The sequence below is a fragment of the Chroicocephalus ridibundus genome, chromosome Z (assembly GCF_963924245.1).
Source record: "Chroicocephalus ridibundus chromosome Z, bChrRid1.1, whole genome shotgun sequence".
NCBI classification, from domain to species: Eukaryota; Metazoa; Chordata; class Aves; order Charadriiformes; family Laridae; genus Chroicocephalus; species Chroicocephalus ridibundus.
Genome location: NC_086316.1, coordinates 72,088,855 through 72,112,890, shown reverse-complemented (window position 1 = coordinate 72,112,890; position 24,036 = coordinate 72,088,855). Strand labels below are relative to the sequence as shown.

General features: G+C 41.1%; 1 protein-coding gene across 7 annotated transcripts in view; it reads right to left on the bottom strand.

Annotated features, from left to right (window-relative positions):
* LIFR (LIF receptor subunit alpha) overlaps positions 1-24,036 on the bottom strand; it is a 90,255-nt gene that overhangs the window by 30,948 nt on the left and 35,271 nt on the right. For 4 of the 7 annotated variants that reach the window (XM_063319560.1, XM_063319563.1, XM_063319562.1 and 1 more), the window contains 4 exons: positions 16,249-16,355; positions 3,131-3,280; positions 2,296-2,416; positions 115-266 (listed from right to left, as the gene is read on the bottom strand). In XM_063319560.1, coding sequence (XP_063175630.1) covers positions 115-266; positions 2,296-2,416; positions 3,131-3,212 — 355 coding nt within the window. In that variant the 5' untranslated portion in view covers positions 3,213-3,280; positions 16,249-16,355. The remainder of the gene's footprint in view (positions 1-114; positions 267-2,295; positions 2,417-3,130; positions 3,281-16,248; positions 16,356-24,036) is intronic. The other 3 variants (XM_063319564.1, XM_063319566.1, XM_063319565.1) reach the window with 1 other exon arrangement.

The window sequence follows — 24,036 nt, the reverse complement described above, 5'->3', positions numbered from 1 at the left end:
CAACGTTTTACATACAGAAACACTGCCAAAGAAAACTGCAAGCATATACACTTACGAGGCATTGTTAATCATAGTATAAAGGCCTTATGTACACACATAAAACCTGATACTTACAGATGTCTGTCTTGTGAATTTCAAACTGTTTGGTAGTAAAACCAGTTCCAGAAATGCTGTTTGTGGTTATTGTCACCGTGGTGGAGCTCTCTGGGACTGGAATCTCGACCCTTTTCTCCTTAGTTTTAAAACACACTGGAGGGGGGAGGTCACTGAAAAGACAGAGAGGATTAAGCAGGTATTTCAGCTGATAGGAAGCTAAGGCACATTAAGTCCTATTCCTAGGACAGTAATAAAACAAAAATTCCCTGTAATATAACAGAGAATTCCATATCAAGCCTGCGAAGGAGTTAGACTTGCATGGGCTTTGGTTAGTATCAGATTTAACAGGCATTCCCTGTGCACTAGTTGTATAATGCAGCTACCTAGTCGTTAAGAGAACGCCTCAAAGTGAAAACCTGACTTTTTAACCAAAAGGCACATTTCTGAAACCTGCAGTCACCTGTATTAGCAAATTAGTACTTCAAAATAAGCAAAATAAAATCCCCCCAAACCCAACAGTACCACCCCCTCCCTTTAGGTTTCCTGACTCCCTCTCCCATTTCTTCTCAAATGGATGGTATATGGGTGCAAAAAGCAGTTTTACCCATCCGTGTCCCCATCTCAGAACAAGTATTTTAGCTGCCTTCTGCTGCTCAGCTTGTAATGAAAGAGCAGAGGGCAGGGGAGAGGACTGCTAGGATGCCAGATGGAAATACAGTCTGTGCGTAATACTTGTGCAGTGCTCAGCACAATGTGATCTGGGCTTTGCCTGGAGGTCATAGATACATACAGGAAACAATAATGGATGGGTCAAGTCCCTCTGCTCATTATCATGGATATGCAACTAGAGAGGCAAAAAGTTTGGAAAAATCCAGACCTTCCTCTTGGGGGAACGATGGGAGGAAGGAAAGCAAAGAGAACAATGCCAGGCTTCCTGCTGAGGGACTGTTACTCACTCATCAACTGGAACAAGACCCTGGAGCTCCCATTGGCTGGAGTCAAGAGCTTGGGTTGAACTTTTAAGATTCATGCTAGACCCTGGGCTAGTGAAGGCCAGCTGAGACTTGAGTGCTCCGAAAGGATATTCCTCTTCTGTACTGAGATATTATTAGAGGATGTTTGGGCAACCGAAAAACAAAATCTCTTTCCCTCAGGGAGGTCTATACTAAATCAGCCCTCAGCCTCTCTGCTTCAGGGACCCAAGCCTGTTCTGCTTTGCTAAGGAGAAACAGCAGCAGCTACATGACTGTTCTTGTTTAGAGGGCCGTACCTCATGAACTTTACACTCCTGAACTCTGGCCGCAATGTCACATATATGGGGTTTTTTTTTTGTATAGAAATGATAGCTGGCAATGCAGGAGGAATAACTAGACACAGAAAATCAAACATGTAGGTGGAAGAAGTGCAGCCAAGCCCTGGGACCCCAAGGACAAGTCTGGGCTGCCTGCAGAATTTACAGGAAAAAAGACAGTACAAATATCTGGACTGGGGGCAGGATCAAGATGCAAAAAGGATTTGAACTCATCCCTAGCACATGATAAGTATTTGGCAGACCCACAGCATGGGGAATTGCACATGTAGTTCTCATTAGTGAAAAACACACTGAAGATTTAAGTTTTTTTAACGTTTCTCAAAAATTTCAACTCAGATTCACTTAGGAAAAGCTATTGTAATTGTGGAATAATTTTTACATTTCCTCTAATACAATGCTCTCCAGAGAGCTTAAAATTTATAAAAGTTATAAGACAGGCACCAAGAGATTTTTCATGTTTTTCCACATGTGAATCTCAACACTTATGTCATATATTCTACCGCTTTGGCCCATAACATCAGGATTTGCTTCTTCCAACTATCATTTCCTTTTGGATTGAACCTGGTATGAAGATGTCCCTCATGAAAACTCTGAGCAAGGGCTAGGCAGACACACAGAGAAGTCTGAGTAAACGAGAGCATCTTCCAGTGCTTTGAAGAGAGTAAGCAGGAGATTTTGGCAGGAGAATTGTTAGCATGAAACATGACATTGCCAGAAACCCGGCCATTGCCTGAGTTAACAGTGCTTGGATGGAGCACCACCCAAGGAAAACTGATGGGGAGACGCTGGGAAACAACCGCATCACAAATTCCACAGGCAGTGACTGAGGAATAACTATACTTTCATCACAGTTTGGTATTTTTCAACCAGGTATACAGGGGACTTACTTGGTAGTGTAGCAAAATTCAGTTTGTCCATGTCTTTTTTTAGAAGAGACATCCCAAGTACAGGCCATTTGACGTAAATTGTGCGTTACACATTTCAAGTTCTGAGGGTGCCCCAGAGAACCTGGAATCATATAAGAAGTACAGTCACAAGCTGCAGGTCAAAAATGACCAACGGTAAGAAGACTGCTATTCTTTACGCCATTCTTTTTAAATTTTTATCGCATGCATGTCTGGCCAGTATTTTAAAACTGTTGAATGATTTGTGTGCCTGATTACAGACAGCCACAGACTGCCAGATTTCTAAAAGTACCTAAAATCTGGGTATATACTCGTGTGCAATGACACAGGCAGCTGTTTCTTTCTACAATAACTGTTGCCAGCCTAGCCTAATAAGCAGGCTTTGGGCCAATGGCAAAACCGCAAGCTTTGATGATAAACTTAATGAGTTTTTTGCTCTCCTCCATCGTCCCACATGGAGGGCAATTAATGACAGAAGGGCAATTAATGATAATGTGTGAAATTGTCGCAGACAGCCAACATATACAGAAAGAGGGTCTCAATGTGGACATTTACACCAATTGCATATGTAGACTATAACAGTTGGATTACGGAGAATTTAACCCCCAATTTTACACTGGTTTACAAGATGCCACTGGTTGCTAGAAAGCAGAGACCAGGTCTGGTGGTACCTCCATCCCTAGCATAGTGTGGGAACACAGAGGTGATGCCTTTTGAATATACATATAGTAGGAAAGCAATGTAATTAAATGGTGTCAGCATAGAAATTAACAAAAAAAAAGTAAGTAAGTAGTGAATGACATTGCAATAAACTCACCTATCTCTTGGCTATATATTAAGCTTCTTAAACATAAAATAGCTAGGGCTAAAAGGCAGCGGAGGCTTGAATTCTTCCACATTCTTCTACTGTGTGTTTTCAGAACAGCAGCTTCAAGCAGAACATCATCCTCCAACAACCTGGTCAGTTCTAAAATAAAAAAAAAAAAAAACAATCAAAAGAAACCAAAAAAACCTTTTAAATTCCAGAGCAGGTACTCCAGAAATGCCACTTTTTGTTCCATCTATTTTTCTTCTTCAGTGCTGCTCCAAGGCATAGCAACTCCATACTCTTTGTTGTCTGGCAAGCAAACCTTTTTACTGCCCCAGTCTCTCCTTCCTGCGTATGTTTTCAGCAAGGCATTTCAAACGCAGCCTCAAGAATCACAGACATGTAAAACCCAACTGTCCACAGGCCCCTTTCAGTACTATCAGAAGTCAGAACAGAATAGACATGCAAGGGTATTCCTCTAGATTCAACTTAGATGAAATGTCACATTCACAAAGGGTCTTCTATACCATGAATGTAAATGTCCTCTGATTTGGATATGGGTTTATGGGACAGGAAAACCCATCTGTTTTCCTCTCCCCTCTGCTCACTTTTCATGTTGCTGCTATTCAAAGTTAAGGGATGCCCAAGACACTGCAGAACCAGATCTGATCACCCAGGATCACTGGTCCAATCCAGTGCTAATAATGTCTGGAAGAAAAAAAGGGAAAAAAAATGAGAGCTATTTCTCTACCAAAAGATACTTGTTGCTGTAAATGCTGCCCTTAAGGTAAAAATTATCTAGAATATTATGTTTAATGCGCTCTTTGAAGATTAATGGGCTGCATGTTTTCCAAAGAGAAGTTCAACTGTTCAGCAGGATCTGGGGAACACATTCAGTTCCACCCACACATCAGTCACCATCAGTTTTTGTTCTCAAAAAGAAAACCGCAGGAAAGCTTACCCTAAACCCCACCCAGTCCCTGGTGCATTGTTTCCCTGCCACCTGAAAGATGTGAAGACCTGAGCACCCTCCCAGAGACCATAACTCCCAGGCAGCAAGGGGCCTTCTCTCAGTGACCAACAGCAGGAGCTGGGACAGTTTCACAAAAGAACATAGCTCAGACAGACTCTCCTACAGAGCAGTTTTCTAAAACTCATATTTTGTCCAGGATACCTCTTTTACAAGTCTCCAGCGGAAAGGCTCCTGACTTTGCCTTGAAGTCTCTTCCAAATCTAGAGGTACAGAATATCAGGCTTTGCCTAAAAGCTTCTGTAATTTTCAAATAAACCTCTCTGCGCCACTAGGACTATGCTCCTTCGTCTCTGCAATACCACTCTATATTTTTTATTACCTCTTTTTTAAAGGAATTCTTTGAAAAGAATTTGAAAAGACAGCTGTGGATGCCCGAAATGCTCTTCTGTCTCTCACCAATCTGCACTGTGTGAGAAGAAACATGTCAGCACTATGTCAAACAGCGCTGCTCACAAGAGGCCGCTTCTCTTCTTTCTCTTGGTCCGCAACAACCAGACTGAGGAAAAGGCCCAGGCACCACAGAAGCTGAGAGGGATGCTACAGTAAAGGCCAGTGTTACATCTGTAGGGAAGAAGCATCCTTAAAACTTAACGAATAATTTATTTTCACCATGTTCTCAAGCAACATGAAGACCTTGCTAAAACCATACTAATTTAAGCTATACTACCCCCAGACACATTCAATTTTTCTTTTTACATAATCCTAAACTGTAACATCCATACCATGAAACTTGTTAAAGGCCAAATTAAGAATGAAGTTTGACAAATCCATGTTCAGGTAAAGAATCAAGAACCCACCAGCACATAAAATGTAATAATCTCTGTGCCAGACGTCCCCCACTGCATTTTGGTGTCTATCAGGGTCTTCATATCGTAGTTGTCCATGTTACTAATGAAAATACGGGATGTTACCTCCCAGTTTAAACTTTGCTCACAAACCTCTCATTTCATCAAAGATGTGAAGACTACTGAGACAGACCTGGGGGTTACATGAATAAAATGCCTGATTTCTATTTGCGATGTACTTGTAAATTATATCTGTTTGTTTGTGAGTACTGCTTCAAAGGCCATTTCTGGTTTGCAGAAAAGCCCAACATCAAAAATTCAAGTTTTACATCAAAATGAGTTGACAGTCCCCTATCAGCTAGCCGCAGCCAAGGAAAGAATTAAAAAAAGGGAAAGCGCTGATGTAGCTTGAAGGAGAGTGTCCTGGTTTCAGCTGGAATAGAATTAAGTTTCTTCCTTGTGGCTGGTATAGTGCTGCGTTTTGGACTTAGGATGTTGTTGATAACACACTGATGTTTTAGTTGTGCTGAGCAGCGCTCACATTACATCAAGGACTCTTCAGCTCCTCACACTGCCCTGCCTGCGAGCAGGCTGGGGTGCGCAAGAATCTGGGAGGGGAGGCAGCCTCGACAGCTGACCCCGACTGGCCAAAAGGATATTGCATACCATATGGCATCATGCTGAACGATAAAAATGGGGGCAGTTGGCTGGGGGTGGCAGCCGCTGCTTGGGCACTGGCTGGGCATCGGTCAGCAGGTAGTGAGCAATTGCACTGTACATCACTTGTTTTCTATATTCTTTTATTGTTATTAATATTTTCCGTTCCTTTTCTGTCCTATTAAATTGTCTTTATCTCAACCCATGAGTTTTACCTTTTTTCCAGTTCTCTCCCCCATCCCACTGAGGGAGGATGAGCGAATGGCTGTGTGCTGTTTAGCTGCCTGCCGGCTTAAACCGCAACAGAGAGAAAACAGCATTGTGAAGTTAATTAAATCCCAAGCCTCTCACTTTCTAAACACGTTATCTGTACAGGATTGTGCAAAACCTGTTTGGTCATGCCAGGTTTACGAGGCAGATTCAGCAACTACACGTGTGTGTGTGTGATTCAAGAAAATCTTGATTTTCTGCACACTCTTTCAATCTATAGCTTACTGAGTAGTCCTCCTACTGCAGAAGTTTTAAGAGTAACGTCACAGCAGCGAATTACAAGAAATTTGAGTCATATCAAATTCTCCTAACTCAACCACAGTTTTAATTTCTGTTTCAGAGTCAGGCACTGAGGGGAACCTATGTACTTTCATGCAGAGCATGATGAGTGTCTTGTAAACCACAGTCTTTCGTAAGAAGCATAGAATCCCTGGCTCTTGTCTTCTCATACACATTTTATAGCTTGCTGAAAAGTTGGCAATTCAAAGCCTCATGTCGCATAATTAAATGCCATTAGTCAGGAGAAAAGATCCCGGCTTATAGGCCTGTTTTAATTATAAAGTTACAAAATAATTGAAGTGATTTAAAAATAGGAATTCACTTTCTTTGGATAAAAGCTGCCTTCCATCAGTTCAAGACTAATTCAAAAAAGGCATGGAAGTTTTCCCTTACCCTGGAGAGATATGAAAAGCATGTTATCCTCTAGGCAGATGTACTCTGAAGATGGACAGGACAATGTAAGAGTCAGAGACATTTATTTAGGACAAGAGAGCTCAATGTTGTTAAAGGAAGGCAAAACCTTGACCAGGGCTGGCTGGAGTGCAACAGGAGCAGTTGCTACTAAGTGTAAATGTCTTTACATTATAAATCTTTATTTTTAAAAAATGAGATGAAGGCGGTCAGCCCATTCACTACACCAGAAAAGGCATCTGCAACTAAACCATTTTTAACAGACATCCATCTTAAAAAACCATCAGCAACAGCACATCGCATAACAATCTCATTTCCTTGGGCGATCTATTCGTGTCACTTCACTGGCGCTATCGTTAGTGCTCCCAATGTGCTACACAACGATCTCTTGCTCCATTTTAAGCACATTACTTTGTCCTATCTCCAGCAGACAAAGAACAGTTTATCCTCTGCCTTCTAGCAACCTCTTACATAGAAGATGACTGATACCAGGTCCCTACTAGCTCTTCCCTTAAAAACTCCATTTTTTTTCACCATTTTTCAGTCTCAATTTCTAGATTTTTGATCATTCCTGGAACAAATATTTCTCTGTGGACCAAGTCTGCTTTGAAATATTTCTGACCCCTGAGGCCTGAGCACTATCAAACGCAATGAAGGAACTTTTCTAAGGCAAACCGATGCATAGCATGTGTTTACACAGCCCATGCCATATTTGCTTTCCTCTCAACATTCAGATCTTGTTGACTCAATTTCAGCGTGTGATCCAGCCCCGGATACTACTGTATAAAGCTGCCACATAGCTGTTTATCTAGTACTTCAGACTCCAATCTCATCCTCAAATGGACTGGAAACCTCCTGACTTAGCGTGAGTATATTTGCACAGCAAATTCATCTTAAAGGCCTTGCCTGGAAAGGTCTTTCACTTTTGAAATTTTAAAATAAAGAAAAAGCCTCCCATAAATCTATGCTAAGGAACAACATTGTGTGTGTATCCAAAAAGTATTCACATGGAAATTCATGCCATACGAACAGCAGAGGCATGGCAGGCTTCAGTATATAATTGCCCATATTTAAGAGCAGCTTCTATAACCAGGATCCCACAACAGATGTTGGAAGCTACAGTACGTGGAGATGTTCTGACTTCTGGTCAGGGCTTTATGGTGTGCAGAGGAACTGCCCCTTGTGCCTGTGGTCAGAAAGAAGTAATTTGAGATTGCTTTTTATGCAGATAATCTAAGAAAGGAACAATTAGACTCAGATTCTCAATCACTGAAGGCAACAGATGGTGGCCCTTATTTAAAACAGCTCAATATGAACTGTGGACTTTTAGATGACTTTTAAAGATGTTTTGATGCATACAGTGCACCTACTGGTGATCAGGTAGATAAGAGAGGAAAAGTACTCCAAGTCAACAATGTGCACCTGGGAAGACATCTATGGACAGCTTTCCTTCAAAAGGTGGTCAGCTGTAAAGAAGGTATGACGTGCTAAGACATTACCAGCCTCTTTAGACCTAACCTCTTAAAGGGAAAAACAGAAGAGAATTGGTATCTCTCCTACTGCCTACGTTTCATATTACATATTTCTTGGCTTAACTAGTTCCGCGTATCTTTTTTAAGGCATATCTGACCAAATGCTCGATCTCTTTAAAGGAAAAAAAAAAGTATTGTCTTAGTCAGTTGTAACAGCTCACTTCTCTAAGCATGTAAGTTCTTCAAAGCTGTGTCCTGCTTTTGAGTTTTCTCAAATGTATTTCATTGTCAAGTGCCTGGAAACCACTTCAAAAACAAACAAACAAAACAGATAAAAAAATAAAAAAATCTTTCTGGCCTGCTTTCTGCCTGCAGTCTGATCTGCCAGTCACAACCCTCCAGATTTGTTTTTTTAAAAAATAATCTATGAATTGAAGATCAGTGGTCACACTTTTTATGGCTATTTTTGTGCTCCACAACCAGATACCTAAAAAGAAATAGTTAAAAAGTCAGCTTATACAAAAGGTTTAGATAAATGGAGAATACTGGATGAAACCAGTAAAAAGATTATATTTCACAGATTTAAAAACAATAGAAGAAATCTGTTTGTCAGTGAATTTTCTCAGGTTACAATTTATTTGTTTTTTCTTCATTGTTAAAGGTATCATCATAGTAATTTACCACCAAATGGAACATTAAAAGCTCTCAAGGAAAATGATTATATAGCACACCACCAAAAAATTGCAGAGACTGATGGCAGGCCGCATGTTTGGCAATACTGAACAGCCATCACTCCAAATACATCCAGGCAGAAATGCAGGTAAGTATGTGCCTAAATCAAAGCCTTATTGCTAGAAAAAAGAATATTCTGCTAAGCAGGTGGAGAATGCTCATTTTACTTCTCTCGGAGCAAATATACTAGTTTAACCTTCAAAGTGAAAGAAAACACACCTATATCCAGACAGAAATGCATATATCAAATTACACATCCTACTATTGCCAACAGAAAGCTTCCAAAAAAATTCCCCTATCTAAAAGACCACGCCAGAAGCACACATTTCTGGGAAACCAAGCAAATTGCCAATACAGCTGACAGTAAAGACAATGAACACAGAAACAGAAGATGAACTGGCTTTCTTTAGTAGAGCTTTGCTGATCCCACAGCCTTCAGTCTTTGAATTTAAAGCTAGCTGAGTAATAAAAAAAATGCAAGTAGAATTAATAAGATTTATTTGAGAGGGTTTGGCTGATTTTCACTAAAGTACATTCTTCCACCTCCTTAAAAAATTCCCAAAGTTGAGACAAAAACCTCTCTTTAGTAATCTAAATGCAGACTTTCCCTCTCTGTTTTATAACATGGCAGCATTCCACGTTATAAAAGATTCGCAGGACATGAATCACTAAAACTCGTTTATAAATGAAGGCTGAATCCCATTTGGGAATCTGGCTTTCCCTAGTTCTGAGGAATTAATTTAAGAATCTGCTATTTCTCTTTCCGAAAGCTGATAAAATAATACAAGTTGCCTATCTGCACCAAATGCACTCTCCTAATCTGCAGGAGCGGAAAAGGAAACAAAGACAGTGTTAAGATATTATACAGTAAATGTGCAGGAGTGCACAAGGCCAATTTTCAGTCCTTTGAGACAAACTTTGTTTTGCTGTCTTTTTTTCCTGTCAAGCACAAGGAGAAAAATTCCCTCCTCACTGCTTCCTCCAGCTGCCAAACAGCAGCATCACTTCGGAGATGCTGGGAAGCCACCACCGCCACCTCGCAGCCACCCCAGGCTGCTTCTGCTCTGCAACGTGAAGTTGAGACGTCAGGATGAAACACGCAAGCTCAATGCAAGGATCGACACTTTCACAAATTCATTTTCAAAGCTCCTGGTCACGAGCACCATCTACAAAGGCACGCGTTTTGGAAAGAAGTGCTACCAACAACAGTAAAGGTGCACCCCAGCTGGAGTAAACATTTCACCTGTCTCAGAGTCTAAGGCCAATGTGCAACTGCACCTGCTTTCCAGTATTTCCAGTTCTTTCTTCTTCCAATCCCAGGACTGTTAAACAGTATGGAAATACAAATAATCAAGCTGCAGACTGGGAGAACTGGTGGATACTCCCAGGTAGCAATTAGCATGAGAAGCACCCTCACCTGGCAAGGAGATGAGAGAAAACTCTGCATGGGATTTCCTGACCTGGGGAGGGTGACGCATGAAGACTACACACAGGACAGGGATCAGAAAGGTTGAAGTCATTTGCTGAAGAAATCCACGAACAAGCACTACAACTCCAGGGTGATTTTGCGACAGCGTTTAGTGCCCATTGGACAGCACAATACACATACAGACACACAAACTGAGACCCTGGCGACTTGCCTTCAGAAAGGAAAATATACAGAAGAAGCAGATGTCAAATAGTTTAATCATAGCAATGGATACAATTGTGAGAAGGATTTGAAAGTACAATGAAAGAATCCTTCGAGTTACTCACGTCAACCAAAAAAAACGTCACCAAACAACAGCAAGCCAGGTGGCTTATAGAGAAAACTGGGAAGAATATCCCTGCTGGGAGAGCTGGGCTGGAGAGAAAAAAGCAGCACAGTGATACTGAAGAGGCAGAGCAGTCAGGCAGAGCAGTGGACTGAAAGGGCAGGACAAAGCAAAGAGACACTGTAGGAATCGATGGCTTATTTTTACCACAATTAGAACTGAACTTATTAGATTACATTTTTTGTTTTTTTTCAAGCTAAATATACATTTTGCAGACTTTGCCTTTTGTTCTCACTGAGTTATGCCTGTTTTCAATTGATCCGTATGCTAATTTGGAAACTGTTAGTCCTACTGGAGCCGTTTGCCACGCATTGCCCAGCGTACACCACGCAAGAGTGGTTCCCAAGCCAGACGTTGCACTTGATGTTCCTAGCGTGAGATTTTCAGAACAACAAAGACATTTCAAAAGAAAACTGGATGTCCAACTCCTCAGTTTGGAAGTCCTTGCCCGTATCAGTTAGCCACCAAGCACGTGGTTAAACACAAGAACATCCATCGCTACTCACAACACAGCACTGCTCTCCAGATGGTAACAACAGAAAACAAACTCTTCTGACAAACACAGTGAAACCTAATACTACCAAAAATAGACTAAATATGTTTTGGGATATCTGGAAGCCTGTTCAGGATTTATTGTTGTTACATATTAGGCAAATGTTATTATAGATTACAGCCTAACCCTTATTAGACATCAGAGAAGGCACACTAGAGGCCTGGATTGCAGTCCAGTAAAGGTTGACTTCACGCTGCAGCTATTTCCTCAGTTGGGTCTCTCCATCCATCTGCAGAGTTTCATCAAGCTCATAAGGACATAGTATGCTGAGACCTCACCTCCTCCTTCTGAGTGAACTGAACCTGGGCAGCTTGTTCAAAGGTTATTGCAGGGGTAAGAGGACAGGCAAAGCATTATCAGATAAGCCCAACTTCCTTAGGAAGTCAGCTCAAATTAACAAGCACAGATTCTTCTCCCGTAGAGGTGCAGATGGAAAACACCTAATCATCTGAACAAAGAACAAAGCAAAGGGGTGAAGGTTAAGGGACACTACTGGCCAAAAGAGAAATTTTGATCTCCTAGCCTATTGTGCTGTGCAGGAGAAGGAAACGCCGCGGAGTCATTTACACACTCACATTTTAACCCATTCAAAAATTTTCTTAATACTTACTACAACTGGAAAATTAATACGGCAGTAAGTTGAAGGACTCAACTTAATGTATTTGTGTAAATCTGATACAGCTACACACATTTCCTGATATGCTTGAATTTGGTGACCTCATGGTCAGCACACTTCCTTGAATTCTTGTGCTTTGCAACGCAGCATGGAACAAGTATGCTGAGCAAAGGCATACAGGTCCGATTATTTTGCGTATACAAAAATCACCTCTTGTCATGAATGCTATGGCCACCCACTATGCCTTTTCAATACTTAATAAAGTTACATAGCACAGAAACAAACGTGCCCATGTTTTTTGCACTGCAAACCTTGAATCAAATGAAAATGCAGGGAGAAGGTTACCCATTTCTCCAGTGCTTGCTACATTTTGCTAATACTTAACTGAAATAAAACACAAACCACATATTCCAAAGCACATTTCATTTTCTGGGGATACTGTCAGTCTCTGTGTAGTTCTCAAGACAGCACATCTTCAGAGGAAAATAACATTTTCCCACCTTGTCAGTCACGCTTTACTCAATGTAAGGTTCAAGGGCCAGACTATGTCACTTAGGCTTCACAAAGAGGGCTGCAGAAAAAAAATTCCGGTTCTTCAGAAGAGTCATGTTATCTACATAATTCTGTCCCTAATAGTTCTCTTCAGCTCGCATGTCCTTATGAACTAATAAACGTTAAAGAAGTTGACCTCACTAATGAAAGAGTTTATTTTCCTTATTCTGGCAATGTCCAAAAACTTATTTTGAACTATATGACCTTTAATCTTCTTTCCATCACAGGAAAAGCCTATTTAGTTTTATAAGAGAACACTGATAATTACTGAAGCAATTCCAAGTGTGTTTTTTTTTAAACCGGCAATGACCTGAAGGTTGGAATCCTTCATTGTTTATAATGAAACCTGTGGTATTCAAATTATTTTTAAGGTACAATGAACTGAATCCAAAGAAAGTCTGTCTTCATGTGTACAAACAGCATATAAATAGATCAAACACTGAAATGCGGCTTTCACATTAAATAATATATTGAGAATAATGAGCAACAGTTATGCAATATCCTTTTAGAGTGAATGTAAGGAATGAGAGTCACTTACGAGAAATAAATTGATTTTTTAGTAATCGAGGGAATGGGCAATTCCTGACACTATAGATCTATATTTTCTGAGAAATTCCCATTGTATTCATCTTTCTTGAGACTTCAATAGCTCTCATGCACTGCTGTATTTCCACTCTTAGTAAGTACCAGAAGTGTCACACATGAAGATGTACTGCAGCACGTTGTCGTGTGTAGGCTACCCTTCCACTGGGGTGAGAAAATGCTTTCCTCTCTGCTCCACTCCCCAGTGGGCACTCAAGTGCTGCCATTCTCCTCCCAACCTCTCCAAAGAAGGAAGGTCTACAATATAGCATGACATTATTAGAACAAGTCTGTCCATGCGTAATTACATAGCAGTTGGCGTTTATTTCTTCCACATACTGTTTTAGTTATATCTTACTCCCCTCCAGCTTTTCATTTATGCATATACATGCATATCCTCCTTTTAAGGCTGCAAAGTATAGGAATTAATCTTAAGTACTCAGAAATGCAAATATTGACTTCTACAGTTGATATGCATCAGAGCTGGTCTCTTTCCTAATTAACTTTCACAGACGCAAGAGAGACCACTGCCAGGATGTAAAGAATAAATATTAACTCTTGCACTTGTGCCTACATGTACACGGACACGCTACTGGAAACCACGACTTTCTCTCTCTCCCACACGCATGTGTACTCATGGAACCAGTACCCTCTCATTCTCTTGCTAAGCTAATACCACTCCTTGTCCTCTCACTACTCTCTGCTCCTCTCACAGAGGTCTCCAGGTGCCTGCAATGGACTTGCAGTCCACTCATGGATCGGTTCTCATAGCAGGAGAGCTAGCAAATCAGTGCCCAACATGAATGGATTCATTCACGTTATCCTTTCTATCCCTCTAATAGACTTTGACGCCTCCAAAATATAGATAGCCTCAGCTGAGTTTTAGTGTATTCCTCTTATCCCCAGCTCTACAAACATGCTGCACTTCCTTAACTGTATTGCAATAACTGAAATAAATCACGTACTGCAATGCCAAAGGCATTGTTGTAAAACAAGTTGTTGTACAATTAAATTAACACCTGGTTTATATTTCAAATAATTTAGGCTACCTATTCAGTTTAGGGGGAACAAAATATATAAAAAAGTTCAAATTTTGTTTTCAGTTTCTGCGAAATGATTTCAGTTCTGATTCAAACATAGATTGAGATCTCTCAGTCCACAACATTGAAAAAGATACTAAAAAAATCCCAAATTTATTCAGAATACCGCAAATGGGAAGTTTACATCTTGCTTACATTCTTGATTTTGCTTGATGTAAATAAACTAGCAGCTCTTTAGCTGTTTCACAGAGGGTCTCAGAAAGGAAAATACTGCTGTAAAGTACTTTGCAGGGGGATAAAACACTTGAGCAAACTGCACCATTAAAATAACGCTCAGCAAATGGAACAAAGCAATGAAGAGCTGAACATTTTGAAATAATACACTAGATGGCTAGGACCCATATGTATCATTTTTATTGCTGTAAAGTAAAAGAATGCTTTTCTGTCATTCCTTTTAGAACTTAGCAAAAGCAGTGAATTGAGTCCCTGTATACAACCCACCAGCAAGTGCTGAGACAGCAGCGTCTGTAAGGCTAATGATGCTGCACCTCATTTAAAACTGAAAGGAGCTCATAGAAAATTGAGACTGCTACTAATAGGAGGTAGAGTGAGTCAGTTCCACAAGTCTCTCCTGACCTGATTCACACTTAGAATAAGAATACAAAACAGAAATTTTCATAGCCACAACCGCACTTCGTCTCACATCTTCACATCATTTTCACGTGACCATCACTACATCATCTGTAACTTGGAACTGCCTCTTCTCCCGCAACCCTCCCTTAAAAGCAAGACTCTTCTCCTGAAGATATCTTTTTTTTTTTTTTTTTGCTTTCTCTTCTCAAGGGTGACTATAAAAAAGTGCTGTGGAGAGAGAAAAACAACCTTGGATTTTATGCACACATATCATTCCAACTTTGCTATCTCTGTTTAACAGGGTTCTTCCTTCCTGCTATTATTAGTAAATCTCACAGTTTACTTCTCTCGGTATTGAGCTGGCAGATGATGTACAAAAGAAGAAGGATTTCTTACTTATTAGCTTCTGTCACCAATCAATCCTGTACACCTACACAGTGGCATGGAAAAATCTCTTCCTGTGGAAGGCTGTTCATCACATTTTTCATGCATTGTTGCTGATATGTTTAACTTTTTTGTTTCGCAACTCAGCAATGAAGCAGCTATTGTTTCCAAACTGCTGAGCAAGTCCGACTGTGGGAACGAGAGACGTGCGACAATTCTCAATGGTCTCTCTGGTGGCTGCAGACCGAGGTGCCCAGGCACGGGGGGGAGAAGGCGGGGGCGAGGGGAAACCCAACTGCAGAGAAGAGAGAGTTAACTGGACAACTAACCGTTTGGTGTAGTTTATATGAATGACTTGTTCTGCTTCAGTTTATTTGTAGTTTCTATTCCAGCATTTTATTCCTTAGGAAAATTTCTGCTCTTTATGCATCTAATCAGGTCCATACAGTGCATGACTTACAAGGCCAAGCACGTTCTTACAAGCTTACCTCTCTAAACCGAGGGATCAGCAAAACCTCTAATGTAAATTTCATGGTATGAAACACCAACACCTCACTTTTTCTTCTGTTTGTGAAATCCTCTTCTACAAAAGCTTGTGCCAATCACACCATGGAGCAAGTCATTAGAACCCACATAGCATCTAAAAATAGCACCACCTCAGACATTTTTGAGAGTAATCTGCTTTTTCCCATTTCTGCAATTTTGCATATTAAAGAGCTACACACTAGACCTATACAAGGACCATATTTGCAAGACATATTTAGATGACAATGCATATGCCTCACAGACATAAATATTTGAGTTTAGAAAGTATATACAGAAAGTCTTTGTGAGCTATGGTAGGAGAGATTAAAAAGATCAGAGGTACATATATGTATTAGGAATGCAAGTGACAAGTATCTTTTTTTCCAAATAAGAAATTTTTATAAAAAAACCCAACAATCCGCTATCACTAAAGATGGTAAAAATTAATGCATATTACTTCAAAAGAAGAGATCAACTGGAGACAATTATTACCAATACGTGTTAAATTCTTATTAAAGCGATCATTTCATCAAATATTTGGGTTTAGACTGCAGCATCTTATTCATCTTAATTCTCAAATCCCACGAAACATGCAGCTAAATGCTATCAAAGATCACCTGTGCCCTCTGACCAGAAGGTATTTCAAAGTGCTGCTCGTGACTAAACGCTGATTTATACAAGATAATAAGCCTCAGTAACCACGAATATACACATATTGCTCCCGAATTTGCAAAACACGTAAGTATATGACTAATTCTATCTTATGAATAAAGGTATCCATAAACTTACACTTGCACTGTTGGCAGGAGCCCAGCTGCAGGAGCCTGTGACAGGCTCGGTCCTTAGCCTTCGCTATGGGACAGCCAAATGCTGAGGTGGGCAGTCACGTTGGGTACCTGAAGTTAAAAGATTCATATATAATCCGTTGGGAAGAATGCTACACTGTGTTTAAGTGTGCAGACAGGAAAATTAACACTATTTTGCTGAAAGCCTGTTAGTGACCTAATTCTACGGTCAGCCATTGTAACGCTGAGTGCTCGCTCCCATTTCTGCCTGCAGTAATCACCGCCCAGACTCCAACTCCGAGTTACCTGCTGATTAGCAAGCATGCACACAGCAGGGCAACGGGATAACAGACAAGAATCTACCGTTTTCAAGGATACATTCTTTGCATATTAACACCAGCTGCACCACTCGTTAGTTGAAATATGGGGACGAGACCAGAAAACGTTCAATTTTCAAAGTATTAGTTACCACAGCTCAAGCAAATAAGGACATAAAAGTCACTGAAAATAAAAGTCCTCACAATTTATTCTGTACAGATGAGGCTACCTTACAAAGGTGCTCAATCCAACAGCACACGAGAAAAACTAGCCATTCATTAGCAGTGGAAATGATTTAATCCAGTACAAAGTCGATTTATACACAGGATCAAACGATTACTTAGAGCAGTTTGGGTCTGAGAGATCGTCTGTTGTTGCAAAGCCTAAAACAATGCAACTATTTAGTTCAACGAGGTTACTTGATCACAGTTCTCAATTACCTACACAGAGAAAGGATTTAAAGATAACCCACAATATATTGAGATATAAGAGTCAATGCAATGTAGCAGACCTCCACTGAAAAGTGCCCATTGTGAAAAGCAGAGCTAATTAAGTATTAGCAAAGCTCTTCATGGATGGGGTGAACTGATTGAAATAAAAAATAAGATTGGATGCATTCCTAAAAAAATTCTAAATATGGGCTCAACACAAGTCTTCCCAGATTAAAGTCTTTGGTTCATATTGCACCAGCGTCAGACTAGATTAGCATAAATCTTCCACAGATCTCACATAAATTAGTGTTTTAATGGTGAAGGAAGACAATATACAGGGGGCAAACTACAGATTTTGAGGTAAGATTTAAAATGAGGATCACACAACAGGTTGCTGGATTTACATCCAGACCGATCCTGCCATTTGAAACATGAGGCAACATTTGGTCAAAAATATCTTCTTTCGAAAACCTCCTAGCATTTTGGAAAAGAAACAGGCAAATCGCATTTCATTTGGAGGAGAAGGCTATTCTATATTGGGAATTGTGACGATGCTGTTCTAGCAGATGAATTATGAGTTACGTGCCTGGAGACCTGTACACCAAAGACTTCTCATAGCCATGACCCTTGGAGGAGTATGGAGCAGGGGGAAGGAGGGGAAAAGGAAGAGGAACACGTAGACTCTAGGGAACAGATATTATTATCCTCAGAACCATAAGAAACCCTAGAAGAAGTAAAGGAGTTTGATGTTTATGATCACCTTAGACACAAAGTACTTGTTGCACATAAGACAATACTGAAGTCTACAATACAAATAAATCACTTTTTGTTTTGCTTTTTCTCCCTCTTCTCCTCTCTCTCTCTGTCTAGTATTAAACATTAAAAGCTTATCTCCTTGGTTTTAGCTCTAGAGTAGCTGTAAAACCTCAGAGGTCAAACATCTCTTTTGCCGCTTTTAGCTCCAGAGTAGCTGTAAAAGCTCAGGGGTCAAACATGTCTTTTGCGGCAAGTGTGGAACTTGATCCAAAACATGAAATATTGTGAAAATTAGTTGTAGTTGGAATACTTATAACTTACTTTCACCTTTGGGCTTCAGAGTCTGCAGACGCCCCACCTATGATACTGGCCACTATAATTTTCTTCTGAAGTTCATTTGATTTAAGCAGCATTTTTGCCCTGCAGTAATATTAAGACCAATTATTTGAGAAAGATATTCTGAAGCTCTGTCCCCACTGATTTTATAGTTAAGAGAGGCCATTAGATCACCTAGTTCAAGAAGGGCAAATCCATGGTCAGCCATACAAACAGGGTTACACGTTTGTACAGATCACACGATGAGCAGCATGGCTGCCTTGGCACAAGAGCTTCTGTGTGACCACATTAAGTCCTGTTTGGAAGGGAGAGGGGCTGCCAGGCTAAGACAGATACCACCAGACAGCCCCAAAGGGCAGCTGCCTCCCCAGGCCCGACCTATGCTGAGCAGAGCCATGCCTCAACTCCCACTTGTCCAAATCTCCCTCTCCAAGGTATGTGGGATGGGATGTGCAACTCTCAAACATGCGAGTAATTCAAAATGCAGCTTGTAAAGTTACAGAAAGCACGAATATCAGAGATGCTCAAACCACCCAGTGGACTGCAAAGGGGAGTTATCTTCACCCTCAGCCTAAATGCTGCAAGACACAGTGTCAGGTTAATGGCTGGACTCGATGATCTGAAAGGTCCCTTCCAACCTTGACGATTCTACGATTCTATAATAAGACAGGCTCGCCTTCGCACTGTTTGAGACCACCATGCCCAAGTCTGGACTCGACCACTTTACAGCAAGTGCCCCAGGTCACCATCTGGCTCCAAGCAAGCTTTTTCCGTGCTTCTACATTCAAAGTCCTTGAAATTAAAAGAAAGTAGTTTTGAAAGCTTTAGGCTGGAATGTGTGGCACAAAGTGGGGGGATAGAGCTGGCTTGCTCTGCTCACCATGCTACTCAAGCTTGCCATAAGCCATATACACACCATCCAGAATAAACATTTAACCATGTTACGTAGTCAACTGAGCCTGCATTTCCTCTTAGAGTAGGAAGTAATTGATTTATTTGGAGAGTAAAACTAGTTTAGATGGATGGCTGAGGCCCAGAAGTAAAACATGGACCATTTCTGAGCCAGACTGACAGTGTAAACCACCTTCAACCACCCCTGTTACTTGTAGTTTTATTATACCTTTAAGCAACTTGTGCAATAATGACAAAATTATGCAAGCATAAGACGCATTCCAGCATACTTTTCAGTGTCTATCATCCAAAGAAATGGTACACATACATTGCTATATTTAAGTTTCATAATTATGCACTACGAACTACCATGTTACCTTGATATGAAGCTATCTACGTTCAGTCAATACTAAGAAGCTATTATGAGTGCAGCTATAGGTACACAACAAGCACAAATATATACCTCTATTTTGACTGTGATCAAAATGCAGTAAAATATATTGGCAGGGAACGCTGGTATAATGTTGCTCATCAATATAGAAGCATACCAAAAAAAAAAATTAAACCCCGCAGTAATTCCCTAGCCAATATTACTCTATCAGTGAAAATATTTGGATGGTGAAGAAAAAGCTGCAGCATAAAAGCAACCCAAAGAAAGCACTACTTTATCTACTTAAGACTTCAGGAAATTTCGGAAGGCTAAGGCGGGCTGAAAGGCTGCGCTTTTTTGTTTTGCAGGAAGCTGCCCCTAAAATGCTGGGTTTACAGGCGAGGAAGGAGACTGCTCCCTGACAAAACATGGCCCAGGAGAGGCGGCAGCTCTCCTGCTCCCAGGTGCTCCCCGAACACCAAGCTGGCAACGCAGGCTGCCCATCCCCTGTGCTGCGGGTCTGATTTTTGGCAGGGTAGGAAGTGAGGCAGAATTCTGGAGCAGGGAATTGCTACAGTGCCGTCCTTGTTTCCATGACACGTGCTTTTATAACTTGTGCTCCCTGAGGTAAAAGGCATAATTTGGATTCAACAGCTGACAACTCAGCAGTTCTCTGCCTGTGGGATAAGGGAAAGCTGCTTCTGTTGTAGCAACAGTCTTTGACCTCACTCCAGTGCCAGCTCCAGACCGCGCATGGCAAGGAGGGGGGACATGCCCTTCAGAACCTTACACACTGACCAACATTCATACCGACGGGTTAGGAGTTATTTTTAGTTTAAGCACTTTCTGCTTGCAGCGAAACCTGCTACTAGGAGCGATTCCAAGAGGCGGCAGCAGGGAAAGGCAGACAGCAGCAAAGTGGCAAAAGCCCCCACTGAGAGTTTCTGGCGCTTGCAGGAAGTGCAAGGACCATACAGACGCACAGCGGGAGGGCTCCCACAGCCTGCAAATTTAGGGATTGCAAATTTTCCAGGGGAAGGAGGACAGCAGTGACCACCAAAAAACTGATGGTGCACATGAAAAACACTCCCTGGTGTCAGATCAGAACCTCAAGATATCATTCACTCTAATCACCATCTGCTGGTTTCTAAGTCAATAAGGCAGGCAATGACCACGGGAACCTCTGCATTTGCTGGTGATCGGTATTCTAGCTGTCCCTCGATCCCCCACAGGCAGGTAAGAAAACAGCTCTGGCCATCTAGGAATTTATATGGCTCCCATCTTTGCCCTGCTAATGACTCTGGAAGAGATCCACAAGATTCTGGAAGATGATCCCTGGAGGCATTTAAGCACCTGAACTTTTGCTGCTTAAACCTAAATGAAACATGTTCCAAAACCCCATTTGGCTGCAGCTAAGTATTAGTGGGGGGAAAAAAAAAAAAGAAAAATGAGAGAGGTGATGATAAATTCTGTAGGCAACAGCATGCACAGATGCAGTGTCTCATCTTTGACAGGGCCGCAACACTTGCCTGATGCTCAGACACTGAAGATTCACAAAGATTCACATTATTCCCTGCCTGTGTCTGCTGATAAAATGTGTGCAGAACCACAGAATCACGTTCCCCAGAAAAAGCAGAAGCCATCGCTTTTGTCTAAAGGCAGAGCCAGAAAAAGAGAGCAGCAGTGGTAGCCCCTTTTCTAAGGCAGCTCAGCCACTGCTGTACTCACTGGGGTGTGGGGAACACTTTCACCACCCCAGAGACTACTCGAAGTGACAGACAAGTCAGGATGGAGACTTTTCCAGCCTTTCTCTAGATAGCATTTCTCTCTGCAACTTAAGTAACCACTGACTCGGAGCAGGACTCCGTGTCCTTGTGAGAGGGCACTCGCTGGAACCGAGGGATCATGAGCTCCAGGTCCTGCTCCCAAGGATTATTTATATCTTATATATTAAACTGTTTATATTAAACTGCTTATGGAATGAAATATATCAACCATCTTTGTGGCTAGAGCACAATCACCTCTCAAGCCTTATCTAGGGGTAATTTATTTTTCTTATTTTTAGACAGAAATTTGATGCCTAACAGTCAAAAAGGTCATAACTAAATCTCAGGGGAAAAGATGGACCAAAACACGAATCATTACAACTAATTCTAGCTAGTTATGGTAACAGGAGTAAAAATGATTTTCATTTTTACAGTCTCCCTGCATGCAAATCAATGACTAACTCAGAGCAACACGTCCCCTCTCAAAGAGCCACCAGTATCTCATTTGAGCTCTCAGTCCTTCCACCTATATATCTTTAAACCTCCCTCATGGACGGGGCTGATGGTTGGACTAGATGATTTGGTTGATGGTTGGACTAGATGATCTGAAAGATCCCTTCCAAACTAGGCAGTTCCATGATTCTATGATTCTAAGATTCACATCAGACCTTTTCTTCGACTGCTAATCGACAACCCTTCACTTGAATCATCTCTGTATTTCAACATCAGTCTGAATCTAAGATCCCGGTGTTTCTATTATAACTGTGTTCTAGATCAATATGTATTATTGAAAATGGAGCAAAACTATAAGAAGTTTGCTGATTTCTTTTTTCTGTTTTCCTTTCGTTTATCCAAAAGCTGCCTTTCAACAGCTCAAATAAAACATAAGCTGTCATTTAAAACTCTATCAGTTCATTTTTTTTTTCACTCAACAAACACATCAACACAACAGGATCTGCTAAGTTTAATATCCTCTGTATTCCTCTGAGCACTAGGCACACGGTATAAGTGGAAAAGAACCTCATTTACCTGTTCACATCATCTATTGGGTCATTAGCAGTAAAACATAATCTGTCTGCATCAGCCTTGTGATGCACTCCTGAGCACTCTGCAAGATAGAGTCAGTATTTATAAATATCTAGAGTGTTTAAAGACTGACAGACACTTTCTGATTGAGGTGCTGTTTCATCTTTCAGGTGGAATTCTTACTAACATACCGAGTTTAAACACGTCTTCTCAGAAGGCACAAAACCCACTGTCAGTCATCCACTGGAATAAACAGTCTAAAATTCATTCTCTAAGAGAGTTGTTTCTAATAGTTTTACAGGCTCTGTTCAGCATTACCTATGGATATTAATAAATTCAGACTTTTTTTGAACACTTACTAAAGCCCTGAGCTGCACAACGTTGAAACAGAAGTGACCTTTTCGCCATAGACCGTAACTCATCAAGCACTTGAAAATTAAAGCCCCATGAATTCCCTGCTAAAGTAGCAGCAGCAACTTTGCCACCTCTGAAAATCAGTTTCTCTCTCTTTCTTGGAGAGCATCTCCACCCATGTGGCTGTTCCCACGTATTCCTGACTTGCCTTCGGCAAGTCTGTGAGCATGCCCTCACCCAAAGGTTAAGTCTCTCCCTTTCCTCAGCTCACCTGTAAAGGGATTTTGCACAATCTAACACATAGATAGTGCTTGACACTGGTTTCTTTAAGTGACTGAAGCAATATGTTTGGAGAGCACACAATGGAAACTGTTATCATTGAATAGTGCTGATAAAAGTTTGAATAGGTGAAACACTGATAAGATGAAAGGATGAGAAGACTTAGTAAACGGAAAGCAAAATCAAACAACCGGGCTGCCTAAAAGCTATACTCCAAACCATCTCCAAGTCAGTGATTTTTAAGCTTTCCATTTGTGGACTTCTGCAACATTTCCCAGTGTAGATACATAGCCCTGCAGCCTACTGACACTAGACTGTTTTTCCTTAGTACCCTCAGCAGACCTCTCAGAAATAATCTGCAGAGCCCTATCCAACTCATGCCGAGCAATACCAGCCAACTGCAGATGTGGCACTACTCCTTCCGTGGATCCACTCCCGGCATTTGCTTCTGTCTCTTCCACATCCTCATCCTTCCCCTCATCAAACATAGTTTTTGTTTTGATCTTGATTCATACTGGGGCCAAATCCAGGAGGCTTCTATGCACATGGTTACCTTTATCACCAAAAATGTACAGAAATCATAGCTTATCTTTATCACCAAAACGATACCGCATACAATGGTTGAGAAGTCAAGGACAAGCACAGACTTTGTGCAGATCAAGTTATTCATGCATTCTTCCCTACAGAATATGCAAAGCTTTATATATAAAGTACATGTGCACTGATGGATTTACATTAAACAACATGCTGTCTCAGCTGGCATTGCCACACGCTGATTTGAGAGGGAACATGGCATGACATGGACTTTTTAATCTTCCCCTCAGCTACTAAAGCTGCTAAGTCTGATTAACAGTCTGGATTCATGCTGTGGAGTTGAACTAAGGGTTTAAGAAGAATTTAAAGAATTCTTTTACAGTAAGGAAAAAAGGCAGAATGGACTTCCAGGTGAGATGTCAAAGGCATGTCACATTCCCTTAGGTAACGAGCTGGGTTTCAAATACAGCAGAAAGCTACCCAATGTCCATGCTTCCCTGAAAGGAATTTGACAGGACATGGCCAGCTTCTTTATGGAATATGAACATTTCACTATTTTTGCCATGGAAATTTTAAGTGTGAAAGTCTGTGGGCAAGAATCAAAGTGACAATTCCTACACAGCAGCTCACAGCCGAAGTCTCCCTGGCACCGCGCGATTACAATATCTATCCGGTTCGCTTTACTCCTGTTTACAGCAAAGTTTCCAGGCATCCACCACTGATTACAATTA